The 14030-nt window shown below is 42.3% G+C and overlaps 1 protein-coding gene across 2 annotated transcripts in view; it reads right to left on the reverse strand.

The window, feature by feature from the left end:
* Nucleotides 1-1200: 1200 nt before the first annotated feature.
* Nucleotides 1201-14030, reverse strand: part of Ano6 (anoctamin 6) — a 158474-nt gene continuing 145644 nt past the window's right edge. For both annotated transcript variants that reach the window (XM_048365969.1, XM_048365975.1), the window contains 4 exons: nucleotides 13010-13215; nucleotides 9583-9785; nucleotides 6570-6675; nucleotides 1201-1721 (listed from right to left, as the gene is read on the reverse strand). In XM_048365969.1, the coding sequence (XP_048221926.1) occupies nucleotides 1515-1721; nucleotides 6570-6675; nucleotides 9583-9785; nucleotides 13010-13215 (722 nt within the window). In that variant the 3' untranslated portion in view covers nucleotides 1201-1514. The remainder of the gene's footprint in view (nucleotides 1722-6569; nucleotides 6676-9582; nucleotides 9786-13009; nucleotides 13216-14030) is intronic.

The raw sequence follows: 14030 nt of genomic DNA on the forward strand, positions 1-14030 counted from the left end.
AATGAGTTACTGGGCTCAGAATAAGGGGGTGGGAGGGGTTGATAAGCGACGTGACTGAGGCAGGTGCTTTGGTATGTTGGTTGCTTTGGTATATAGAAGGGAAAAGTTGCACAAGATTCCTGACTCTACCGATGAGGGGCCCCTGACTCTAAACTGCCATGCACACAGCATGGTCACATCACATGGCTATGGAACGTTATGTTTCGGAAGGCGCTTAGTGATTTGTAATAACATTCCTTCTGTATCATCTAGTACGTGTCAACTGGTAGTCAGGCACTGGTGGCTCACACCTCCTGGCTACTCAGGAGGCTGAGATCTAAGGATTATAGTTCAAAGCCAGCCTGGGAAGGAGAGTCATGAGACATCTCCAACTAACCAGCAAAAAGCCAGAAGTAGATCTGTGGCACAAGGGATAGAGTACTAGCCTTGAGTGGAAAATCTATAAGGGATAGGTGCCCAGGCCTTGAGTTCAAGTCCCAGTACTGGCACCAAAAAAAAAAAAAGCTTATCATGTTCAAGTGCCTACGAGTTGACTTCTCTGTTTCAAACCATTACATTGATTAGAAAACATAATTGGAATCATTTGATTAGCATTTTTCTACCCCGAAAAAGTACACATATTTAAAAGAGGTAAATTATCCAGATCAATGTAAGCCACAGTTCTGGATGAGTGTGTAAATCTCCGGATTTTTGTGATCTGGTTCCTTTGAGATCTAGAAAGTAGTCAGCATTGATTAGACACAGAGCTTTGGAGCAGAACTTCTGCAGGAAGAAGACAGGAGCATCAATGGGGCCTCAAAACCTCACCATTCCCAACACAGTGAGTATTCCCCACAACGGAAAGACAAGCCAAAATGAAGACTGAAACACTTTTCTTCTTAAATGAAGTTTCCTTTCTGTTGAGATTTGACAACACACTTCAATATTGTGAGATCTTGAATCTATCTGCCATCTAACATAGCATCCAGACTCAATTCCCAGTTAGCTGTTTTTAATCACACAAAAGCTATCAAGGCAGGAGTATGTGTAGTCTTTAATGATGGCACTGGAAGGAAAAACTCAGGACCTGATTTGGCAAAGTGAAGAAATGAAACCTGATCTGAAAATTAAAGGAGATTGTGTGCTTGAAAATTCGACAAAATAATAGAATTAAATAATAAGAAAAAAAATCCTCTCTGCTTTAAAAGGGGCATTTTTAAAAAAAGCACACTGTATTATTTTGTGTTCCTAAGATTCCAATTGATAAAAAAAAATGACAAAACAGGGGTAACAGATTCAGGTTTTCCAGGTGATTGTTTCTATGCCCTTTCTAGATCTAAGTTTTTACATTTTTCCAGTTTCTACCTGGATAGCTGAAACAGAAAACAGAAGATACATGAAATGGGCAACAGTTTCAGACTCACATTTGCCAAAGTGAGTGAACTCGCACCTCACTCTCAGGGGTGGGTTCATCACACATCCGCACGTCTGCAGTAACCGATGCCATGCTTTAAAGCGCCCCTCGGCAGAAGCTCTCATTCTGACTTGGGCCGGATGTTGTTATCCACCGCCTCCGCCATCCTCTCTGCTATGGCACCAATGTCCTTGGTCAGGTCTTGGATGTGCGTTTCGCGAAGCAGCTTCTGGGTCAGGTATTTCTCCCTCTTGATCTTACTCCTGGTGCTTTTAGATACATCGGGAATTGCGTAGGAAATGAAGAATTTCACAGAGTAGATGATGTGCTATTGGAGAGAAGGATAATGTCAGGTACAAAGGAGAAGGGAACCCTGCATTTTAATTTATTTTTGATGGTCTTATAGCAACTATACATGACTACTTGTTATGTGGTGTATAGGAAACAATGTCCCATAGAGATGTGTGTTATGCTTGCTTTGATTATTATATTTAAGTCGTTATTATATTTAAGTAGTTGTACAAAGGAGCTGCTATTTAACAAAGAAGACTGGCAATACAGTGCATCTTGATCAGTGTCACCCCTGCAACCTTCTCACCCATACACACACCCATTAGTTAAGGATGCACCTGCTAGTGGCTCATACCTATAATCCCAGCTACTCACAAGGCTAAGGCCTGAGAACTGTGGTTCAAAGCCAGCCGGTGCAGAAAAGTCTGTGAGACTCTTATCTCCAATTAACCCTCAAAAAAACTGGAAGTGGAACTATGGCTGGAGTGACTTAAGCATAGTCCTGAGTTAAAAAGCTAAGAGACAAAGCTAAAATCCGGAGATTTATACACTCATCCAGGACCTAGGCCCTGAGTTCAAACTCTAGTACCAGCACCAATAAAATAAAATAACTCTAAAATGACTCTAGCAGTGTGTGTGTGTGTGTGTGTGTGTGTGTGTGTGTGTGTATGTGTGTGAGAGAGAGAGAGAGAGAGAGAGACATAGAGAGATTAGCCTGGGTTACAGTGAAGACTGTCAACAAAACTCAAATGATGAAGTGAATGCCACAAATCCTCCATTAAATGAAAATCCCAGCACCAACAATGCTGGTGTATTTTGTGTTCTTTTCCTAATATCCTACCACTTGCCCAAAGGTAAATCAATGCTATCCTATTTGTATCCTAAATATATCATTTTCTCATATTTAAAAGAAAATATATCCCCAATAATATAGTCTTGGTTGATTTAAATTTTATAATAGCAATATACTTTTGAAAATGACTTTTTTTTCCCATTCAAAACTAGTTTCTAAGACCCATCAGTGTGTGCGCACCGCTTTACATGTGAGTGTGCTGCCATTCATTTGCTGCTTCATTCACAAGCATGCAGTTTCTCAAGAGCGAGGAATGGAGAAGTGGCACTGCTAATACTCTTGATCATGTGCAGTATTTATCAAGGAAGTTAAACCAGAGTATACTCTCACCAGCAATGAAAGGGGCCAGTACATCTTGTCAGCACTTGGTAACATCAGATACTGGGGTTATGAAATGGACATTCATTTTGGTATTACTTTGTATGTGTCAGTACTGGGACTTGAGGGCTTCAAGTTCTCACTTTTTTTTTCTCTCAAAGTGGGTGCATTATTACTTGAGCCATATTTCTCCTTCTGGCTTTTTTACTGGTTAATCAGAGATAGAAGTCTCATGGACTTTCCTGCTGGGGCTGGCTTTGAACCGTGATCCTCTAGTCTTGACCTCCTGAGAAGCAGCTAGGATTACAGGTATGAACCACCAGCACTTCCCTAGCTTGGGGCACATCTCTGAAAGGGATATGGAGGTCCAGCCTCTCTCTCTGTTCCCTGACTGCAACAGGTGAGCATCTTCCTCTGCGACAGCTCCCGCGGCCACATGGGACCTAGCCATAGGCCCAATCAGCTGTCTGAAGCTTCCGGAACCATGAGCCATGATGAACTCAGCTTTTCTGTTACAGCAACACCAAGTGGACTGACACCTGGTGAAAGCAGCAGAGTTCTTAAGAAGTGGTCAGTGGTATATTTTCTAAAGAAAAGTTATCTTCTCCTGAAATTGCATTGGATGTGGGGTACGGGGAAAGGAGGGCTCTAAGGATTCTGGCCTGAGCACCCCGTGAGCTGCAAGCCACCATAACCAAGGTAGGGATGACTGAGGAGGGACCATTGGGACTGGATTTAAGGACAAGTCGGACTTTGGGGAAGCAGACGTGAAGGTCTATGCGATACATAGCCATGCAGACGGAAGGCAGTCAGAGTCACAGGCTAAGTTTGGAAAAGAAGTGTTTTCTCCAGTTCTTTGAGGTGCAATGATAGGTTAAGGGGATTTTTCTGCTATTCTGATGGAGGCACTCATTGCTTTTGCGATATCTCATAGGTCTTACTATGCTGTTTACATGATCATTTGTTTAGCACACTATTTCCTTGTGTGTTCTGGTACTTAGGGCTTCAGCTCAGGGCCAGGGTGCTGTCCCTCAGCATTTTGGCTCAAGGCTGGCACTCTACCACTTGAGCCTTTGCTCTACTTCCTGCTTTTTGGTGAGTAATTGGAGATAAGAATCTCAGACTTTCCTGCCTAGACTGGCTGCAAACCACGATCCTTACATTTCAGCCTTCTGAGTGGCTAGATCACAGGCCTGAGCTGCAGATGTCCACCTTCAAATATTTTAAAATTCCCTTGTTTCTTCATAGATTCATTGGTTATTCGGGAGTGTGTTGCTCTACTTCTATGTACTGGTATGCTTTTCTACAGATTTTTCTTTTCTTCCTTTTACTGCAGAAAGGAGACTTACTGAGACTTTTTTTGTGGCCTGCCCGCAGGTCTCTCCTGGGGAGATGGCATCCACCACCACCACACTCCACCCAGTAGCAGGACAGCCAGTTAGGCTCATTTGGTCTGGCGGGGGCGGGGGGAATCTAACTCTACTGACTGGGGCTTTTTCTGTCTAGGCGGTTTATCCATGGTTGAAGGTGGGTGTTCAGTATCCTCATTGCTATTGTACTGAAGCCTGGCTCTCCATTTGCTTCATATAGGAGATGATCCAGCATGGGGAGCATATATGCTTATAATTGTTTCCTCTTGCCTGCCTGACTCCTCTATCATTATATAGTGATCTTCTTTGCTTCTCTTCACTGGCTTAAAAAAAATAAGCTATCAGTCAGGGGCTGGTTGCTCATTCCTGTAGTCCTAGCTACTCAGGCTGGGATCTGAGGATTGCAGTTCAACACCAGATTGGGCAGAAAAGTCTGCATGACTCTTATCTCTATGACGACCAAAAAACCCCAGAAGTGGAGCCAATCCAGAGTGTAAACGCTAAGGGACAGTGCTCAGGCCCTGAGTTCAAGCCCTAGTACTGGCAAAACATACTCCCCCCACCAAGGGGGAAAAAACAATTATGGCCTGGTGTTTATTATTTTGGGACCATTTTTCAAACATCTTTCATGTTTGGCTGTAATTCCTTCCTTGAGCATTTTGAGGACATTAGCCGCCTCTATTGGCTACTGTTGCTGTTACAAAGTCTCTCGTCCTCGTTTTAGTTTTCTTGGCCCTCATCTCTTTCCTTGGATAACTACTGCATCTTTGCTCTGCTGTGCTTTGCTGTTAAATGGGCATTTCTTTGTCATTGCTTCTGCTTGATACATTCTCGTGCTTTCTGGCCCCTGACTTATTGTCTTCCATCTATTATGAAAAAATGTTCTCTCCTCCATTTCCCATCTTATTCTTCTTTAATTTTTCTTAAGTCAAATTAGGAAGCCTTAGAATTTGATGTTTCAATGTTAGCTCCAAGAGACAGAAAACCTACCACTAGTAGCTCACCTCATCCGATGGTAGCTTCAAAGTAAGGGTTGGTATGCTTTTTCACACAACAAATTCTAAGAATTCTGTGACTGGGTAATACTCATTCTGAAACATTGGCTAGATCAACAGACCACTGATAGCTGCCTGAGTCATTTATATTTTTCAGAGCTAGTTAATTTCAGGGACATAATAACTAGCGTAAGAAATTGATGAATTATGAAAGAGCAATAACTGAGTAATATTATGAATAAAACTTGTATGCCAGTAGAAGTTTCCTATGGGCAGAGGGCACTAACATCATTCTCTTCTTAAACCTTTCACAGTTCAACACGCAGCTCATTGCTCCAAATTAAACAAGAGTCACTCAGTATGAATTCTTCTTGCAGAAAATACCTTTTTAACTTTTTTTTTTTTTTTTTTTGGCCAGTTCTGGGCCTTGGACTCGTGGCCTGAGTACTGTCCCTGGCTTCCTTTTGCTCAAGGCTAGCACTCTGCCACTTGAGCCACAGCGCCACTTCTGGCCGTTTTCTGTATATGTGGTGCTGGGGAATTGAACCCAGGGCCTCATGTATATGAGGCAAGCTCTCTTGCTACTAGGCCATATCCCCAGCCCATCCTTTTTAACTTTTAAAGCATATAACCAAAGGCAAGTGCCAGTGGCTCACCCCTGTAATCCTAGATATATATTTGGAGGCTGAGATCTGAGGATTCTAATTCAAAGCCAGCCCAGGCAGAAAAGTCCCTGAAACTCTTAGCTCAGTTAAACAGCAGAAGAGGAGGTATGGCTCAAGTGGTAGAGCACCAGCCTGAAGCAGAAAAGCCAAGTAAGAGTATGAGGCCCTGAGCTCCAATCTCAGACAGCACACAAGAAACTAAAGCATATGACCAACTCTAGAGCATTACAGGTATTTTCAGGCCAAACCTTATTAATTCATGGCCTAAAGTCATTATATTAGTAAGTAGTAAGGAAAGTACTGTACATTTTCAGTTAAACTGGCAGTAAAGTAGAAGGCCTATAAATAGGCAGTCTTTAAAAAATGTTATTATCTTTAAGTTAGTTGAACAAAAGGGTTACCATTCAGCAAAGCAGTTAATGAACACAATGTGTCTAGATCACATACCACCCTTCTCAACATTCTCATCCTCCCTCCTGCCCATCCCCCCTCCCCTCACTTTTCCTGATTTTTGTAGGCTATGTACTGATGTGGTGGTGGTATTCACCCATCCATCTCTCTGTATTTGTCTGCCCCCCTCCCCACCTTCAAGGACCCATTTCCTGGCATTTATTGTGTCGACCTTTGATTTAGCCTCTCTGTTTGAGTTCTCCTTTAGTAGGTTATTTCTACATCGTCTCCTACCTCCATGACGATGATAAACGCCAGCTTGGCAGCAATCACATGCCAGTAGTAGATGTTGTGTTTGTACTCCTGCGGGTGGCCAGGAGGGTTCCGGAAGTCGCGGTACCTGGAAACAAGACAGGCACACCACTCAAAAGACAAATACTGCATGTTCCCTCTCCTATGCAGAGTCTAGAGCTTAGAGACACACACAACAGGGAGTTAAGACAGAGAATGTATATAATCTAAGTACCTCATATGCCTATGTGAAAAGCTCATTATTAAACCCATTTAAAAACTTTTCAAGAAACCAGTGGCTCATGACTACTATAATCTCAGCTACTTGGGAAGCAAAGGGCTGGAGGATACAGTTCAAGGCAGACCTGGCTACTTGGGAAGCAAAGGGCTGTGGGATACAGTTCAAGGCAGACCTGGCAAGACATCAGTAAGATTGCCTTTTAACAAGGTGGGCATGGTGGTTTGTGTTTTTTTTTTACAATGGGAGGTGACAGGTAGGAGTGTATTCCTAGATTGTCCTGAGTAAAAAATGCAAGAGTCTACCTGAAAAAAATAAAGCAAAAAAAGGGCCATGGGATGTGGTTCAAGTGGCAAGGCTCTTGTCCTGCAAGCTCAAGGCACTGGGTTTAACAATGACTACTACAAAAATAATAAAGTAAGAATAAAATATAAAATTGTGAGAAAGTTAAAAAGGAGGGCTGGCAGTTAAAGAGTAATAGAGGGGTAAATATGATAAAATATATTAACTGCATGCATTGAAATATCACAATAAAGCGACTTACGTTGTACAATAAATACACATGAATAAGAATAAGCTGGGCACTAATGTCTCACTCCTGTAATCCTAGCTACGGGGAAGGCTGAGATCTGAGGATCACAATTTAAAGCTAGCCTGGGCAGCAAAGCCTGTGAGAGACTCCTATCTACAGTTAATCACCAGGAAGTCAAAGGTGGAGGTATGGCTCAAAATGGTAGAGAGCCAGCCTAGAACAAAAGGTGAAGGGACACAGTTAAGGTCCTGAGTTCAAGTCCCAGTAGTAGCCCAAAAAATATTTCAGAGAAAAACCTTTTTGGTGAGTTCAATGTTTAAAAAGCGATCTTTGATGCAATCTTGTTATAACTTAGATGTCACATAAATTTCCCCCTAAAGCTCAACTCTGCAACAAAACTGATTAAAAAGTAATCCAATAATCAGTTGTTGGACATATATTCAGAAACTGACATTACCAACGGGCTCTGTAATGAAAAACGAATCCTTCTTTGTTCTTTTTTTATAGGGTGTAGGGCTCTATCTTCCCTAACTATATAAAACAATTTGAGGGCTTGCACTTCATTTAGCCAGTTCTCTGGCTCCTGCTCATTGCTGGTGCTCCACTACTTGAGCCACAATGGCATTTCTGTCCCAGTATCCTTTGGGTGAACACATCCACAAGACCATCTCTCTCTCCCTGCAGCTTGTCTGTGCTCATCTGCTCATCATTTCTTTACCTAGTGCTGTGTTGTTAACATCCTGCCTAGAATCCATCAGACCTAAGAGGATTATGATTATTGATTTATTTGACATGCGAATAAGCAGATTCAGGGTAGCATTTTTCCAAGTTACAGTACTTCAGAAACATTTATTTTATGCTTTCTTAATTGTGGCTATTGAGAATTGAATCAATGAAGGGGCTGAAGAATTAGAATAAAGAAAACTGTAAAGCCTCCTTTAATGACTATGAATGGGGGCGGGGAGAGGATGATGAAGAATTCTATAACCAAAATGGTCAACAAATTATGATGGTTAGCTGAGTTGGAGTATACCATCCATAGTTGATTTTACCAGCCATTAAAGCCAATGCTGAGAGCTTTGAGATACTTTTAGTGAATAGTGTTAGACCTACTTTAATGATGTAAATATCTAACAATTATCTTGGCTTCTAGAACTCTTAAAAGTTTCTCTGCTTTTAAGATGCCACAGATTTTTCTCTTAGATTAATCTCTCTGTAACTTTCATCTCACTGTAACCATTTTATAGATTGGTTCGCAAGTTATAACTGCATTCTTTTTATTTGTCAGTTGTGGGGCTTGAACTGTACCACTTTGAACCACAGCTTTTTTTCAGGTTCTCTGGTGGTTGGTGATTAATTGAAGATAAGATTCTTACAAAGACTTTCCTGTGTTGAAGGGAGTGGAGCTGACTCCATCTTGATTTGGGAAGCATGGTAGCAATTGTTAAAATAAGTTAAATATTAGGTCAATCTGACCACAAAATTCTGCTTCTGTAAATGGCTTAACTCGTTTGTTGCTTGCTCTACCCCCTGCGTCAGCCCCCTACATCTGTACTACGCTTTTTCCTTTATAAACCCCAGCTCAAGGACTGTTAGGGGTTGCAGTTTCAGCTCCCAAGTCTGTGCTGTGTTCCTGGCTGGTCAGTTCACTTTTTGCTTCAGATTGTTTCTGTGTGGAGGACTCTGGAGGGACGTGGGTTTGAGTCCCACTTGGGGTACCTCCCCTGGACCCCGTAACACTTGCTCCAGCTGGCTTTGAACTATGATTGTCAGATCTCAGCCTCCTGAGTAGCTAGGATTATAGGTGTGAGCCAGCAGTGCCCTGCATAACTGTAGTCTTTATTAACTTTAACATTTTCTTACTTTTCTCTGTGTTGGTACTGGGGTTTGAACTCAGGGCTTTAAGTGCTGTGGTTTAGCTTTTTCCCCCAAGGCTGGAGCTCTACTACTTGAGCCAGAGCTCCCTTGTGCCTTTTTGGTGGTTAAGTGGAGGTAAAAGAGTCTCACACAAACTTTTCTGTCCAGGCTGGCCTCAAACTGTGATCCTCAGATTTCGATCTCCTAAGTAGCTAGGACTATAAGCACATAGCACCAGCAACCAGCTATTTCCTAGTTTTATGGAAAAGAAAGCCATGGGGACAAACTGTTTCTAACAGTCTGGCTTAAATAACACCTGAGAGAATGACATCGCCAAAAAAGCTTTTCCCAAAGGAAGTCCACTCTTAAACAGGTAGCACAGAACTTGCCTGCATGTGGTGTAGTTGCCGAGGCCAACATATGGATTGTCCTTGGCTTTGCTTTTGAAGTCCACGATGTTGAAGATGGAGAGGGTGTTATTGATGTAGCCCTCCATGGTGGGCTGGGTGTGGTCCCCGTAGGGGGGGATGGAGAAGGACCAGTAATAGACCAGGCGGGGGATCATGTCTGACGTGAAAGCGATGATCATGGCCTATGTGGGGAGGAAAGCAGCACAGCTTGTAGAACTAGGGTAAATTAGCATGCCAAAATGACTGTCTCTATCTGGTTAATTCAGAAAAACCTCAGGTCCAGATCTTTTTCTTACATACAAAATGTAAATAGTGAATGCTGTACAATCTTTGAGCAGAATTGTGTGTGTGTGCTGGTGTGAGGGCTTGCACTCAGGACCTCATGATCTTGTTGGGCTTTTTTTTCCCCCTCAAAGATAGTGCTTTATCACTTAAGCCACAGCTCCATTTCCGGCTTTTTGGTTGTAAGAGAAGACCCTCATGGACTTTTTGCCTGGGCTAGCTTGAAACCTTGATTCTCAGACTGTTGCCTTCATGAGTAGCTAGGATTACAGGCGTGGGCTACTGGCATTCAGTTTGAGCTGTAATCGTGAAATAGAATATTGCTTCCCCGCCCCCCTTTCTTTTTTTGGCTACAATTCTAGAGAAAGGTCTACAGTTTTTAAATGCAAAGATCTGATACTTACTCTTTTAAAACACAAGGACCATTTATTCAGAATAATCGTGAACTATGATGTTGATAACTTAAGAGTTGCTTGCATAAACTGCAAGTAGGCAAGTATTTTTCAATAAGTTATATCTCTAAGGTTGAGTTGATAATATTCTGGCCTACCATAATTTAGAACATTTGTTTTTTGGTTGGTGGCTCACCCCTGTAATCCTGGACACCCAAGAGTCTGAGATCTGAGGACTATGATTCAAAGTCACCCTATGCAGAAAAGTCCACGAGACTCTTATCTCCAATTAACCAGCAAGAAGCTGGAAGTGGAGGTGTGGCTCAAGTTATAGAGCACTAGCCTTGAAGAAAAAGAGCCAGGAGAGACTGCAAGGGTGAGTTCGAGACCCAGAACTGGCATGCACATACACATACAAAAACCGCTCAACAAGTGTGTATTTTTCTTGATCCCAATTTCGATAATGGGCTTCAATCAAATGTTTCCCAGCCCCACAGTATCTTGACTTGTCTAGGTAATCAACCCATGACTGCTTGTAAACTCTGGGTCAGTATCTGTTTACCTGTCGCTGCATTAGAGAACATTAGGACTGCTGCATCCACAAAGCCAAGCAATGGCATCTTTATTAGATCTAGTGTCTATGCCTACTAGCTTCCCAAGGATTAAACTTAAAAAGTTATGGAAGCCATAGATTGTTGAATAACACAGAAAAAGTTTAGTGTTCCTATACAAAAGAAAAGATGTAAGTCAATCACAAACTTGTATCTATACCAGGCAGAGAATCTCTTTTTCTCTTTGCAAGTCCTGAGGCTTGAACTCAGGGCCTGAGCACTGTCCCTGAGCTTCTCTCCCTCAAAGCTAGCACTCTACCACTTGAGCCACAGCAGCACTTCTGGCTTTTTCTGTTTATGTGGTAACTGAGGAATCGAACCCAGAGCTTCATGCATGGTAGGCAAGTACTCTATCACTAAGCCATCTTCCCAGTCCCAGAATATCTCTTAAGATGGAAGGCTAGTGTGAGTTCTATGCAACTCTCTAAAATACTTTACTCTGGGCTTTGAACCCTCCAGAAAGTGAAAATCGTTTGAAGTAAGGACAAAGGAGAAAATACACTTTAACCAAAAGCTGTGGCCAAAGTAGTAGGGTGCTAGCAATGAGCAAAAAAGTGAAGAAGCAGAGCCCAGGACCTGAGTTCAAGTCCTAGTACACATACACTAAATTCCAACAAGGTAATTCTATTGTCTTCTGACAAGATGCCTTTTCTTCCTGATTTGAACTGCTTTGAGAGCCCTGCTAGAAGTGTCTTCCATGGTGCTCTGCACACCGTTTTCCATTTATATCAAAATATAACTGGTTTGCAATCGCAGATGCTCTGGCATGAAACAACATTGTCAATTCAGCTTATTTACTACTGAACCAGCGGCTTTTACAATGAATGATTTTTATACGAAACTCGCATTTGATGCCCACTCCAGGCCCCTGGTAGCTATTGTAGCTATTCTCTTCTTTTGTTGCCATGAAGTTGTACATCATACACGTAAGGCGTTTGCTTACAGACACATAATTAATGCTTGCACACATACTTATTAACATATGCATGTATGCATGGATGTATACTGTATTTGTACCTTAACAATGAGGAAACAAGGATGTCCATAGTTTAATGAACAACACAAATCTAGTAAGTATTTTTCCTAAGAAAAAAACTAATCTACTATTAAATAAGACCCCACAGAGCCAGCATGCATCTGGGTTCACACACAGTGGTCTTGGACATACAGCCAACCTTCCATCTGTGCTAATGGAAGGCAGCCGTGGCCCGGATACTGTGGAAAGCCACCTGATTCAATCAAAGCAGAAAGTTTGAGGAGTAGAGAGTTTATGTCAATTGAATTTGCTGTTGGTCCAAGATGAAACAAAAAAAAGATCCCATTAGTTTCAAACCTTGCTGCTGAAATTTGTCCTAAAGTATACAAATTTGTGTTCCTGCCCTTACTGAGTAAACTATAGCATATTGAACATGACAGATTCTTTTAAGTTATGTGCCAGTCCTGGAGCTTGAACTCAGGACCTGGGTGTGTCTGTGCACTTATTTTGCTCAAGGCTAGTGCTCTACCACTGGAGCCACGGCTGTACTTCCAGCTGAGGCTCCAGGGCTCAGGGGCTCTGCCTGCCTGTGGACACTGCTCAATTCTGTTCTGCAGGAGCTCATGGGAAAAGGGATAGAAACTCAGAAGGGGTGGTTTGAAGAAATTCAACCTGGGAAGTCATTACTGGGAAAGCTGGGGGTGGGACTGGCAGTAAAATAGTGGATGTAGCCAGGCATCGATGGCTCATAGATTGAAGCCAGCGAGGAAAGAAAAGTCTGAGACCCCTTCTCTCTAATTAGTAATTTGAAAAAAATTAAAAAGCCAGGAGCAAAGCTATCGCTCAAGTAGTAGAGCACTTGCCCTAAGCAAAAGTGAAGGGACAGAACCTTGTCCCTAAGTTCAAGCCCCAGTACCAGTACACACACAGAGGAGTCAGTACCATATTTCTTAGTAAGGAAGCAACCATGGTACCTTAGTAGGTCTTTACCCACCTAGTCACAAATAATGAGCTATATACTTTTAAAAGAATACCAGTTAGTAATACAGCAGGCAACTACAGTGGTGGTGCTTATTTGAGACTGACTGAAATCCTTATCAAGCACCGTCATGCATTTCTGTACTGAAAAGCCAAGGGGGACTTACGTTGGTCACCACAGCCAGGATGGCTATTCCTTGCATAATGGGCTGCCACGCACCGATGTCCTGGGCTTTCTCTGGCACCATGCGTCTGAACTGGGTCGTCAGCTTCCACCCGTCCACTCTTATTTCCAGAATATTGTTCACCAGAGCCAACAGAGGAGCCAGTGGAAAAGAGGCCACAAATAAGGTGACGAACCCAAACTGAATAACTGTCAATGGAACGGACACATATCATGGAGGGAGGGATGGATGGCAAGACAACATACTCTCCTCTTTAGTAGAGAAAGGCAGACAAAGAACTCAGCCCCAAAGAGAAAACACATCCACCACCAACAAGAACTTAACACTGGTACAACTGGAACAAAACACAAATATGAACTCTTTGGAAAGATGGGTAATGACAACTTATTGATTCCACATATCTTCAGGTAGAAACAATGTACTGAGAAGTCTTTAATCAACCATAAGGATGACAAACTCAAGGTATTCTGTTTATTAACTTATATTTTTTCCTGTGCCAGTACCGGGGCTTGAACTCTGGGCATTGTCCTTTAGCTTTTTCACACAAGGCTGGTGCTCTACCACTTGAGCCACAGCTCCACAAGCAGCATTCTGGTTGTTTATTCGAGATAAGTCTTAAGACTTTCCTGTCTGGGCTGGCTTTGAATTTTGATCAGCAGATCTCAGCCTCCTATGGCATGAGCCACTGGTACCTGGCTAGCACTAAATTCTAACTGCTGAGATAATGTAATGTTGGAAGATGATGCATGACTTGGCATTAGAAAAAGGAGTCATGTGGACATTTCTTCCAAGAAAAGGAACATTAAGAAGTGTACGTGTGAGAAGGCTATGGTTGGTGAGTGTCAGAGAAAATACGCTTAAAAGCAGCGAGTGAAAATTGTTCCCTTGAGTGTGTAAATGTAAGATCAAAGCCTGCTGAGAACTGACATTACTACAATTAGAAAGGCATTACTAACCTGCTTCCTTTTTATATGTATTTGTCTTGCATGAAAATGTTATGCAC

Source organism: Perognathus longimembris, chromosome 1 (genome assembly GCF_023159225.1).
Source record: "Perognathus longimembris pacificus isolate PPM17 chromosome 1, ASM2315922v1, whole genome shotgun sequence".
Lineage (NCBI taxonomy): Eukaryota > Metazoa > Chordata > Mammalia > Rodentia > Heteromyidae > Perognathus > Perognathus longimembris.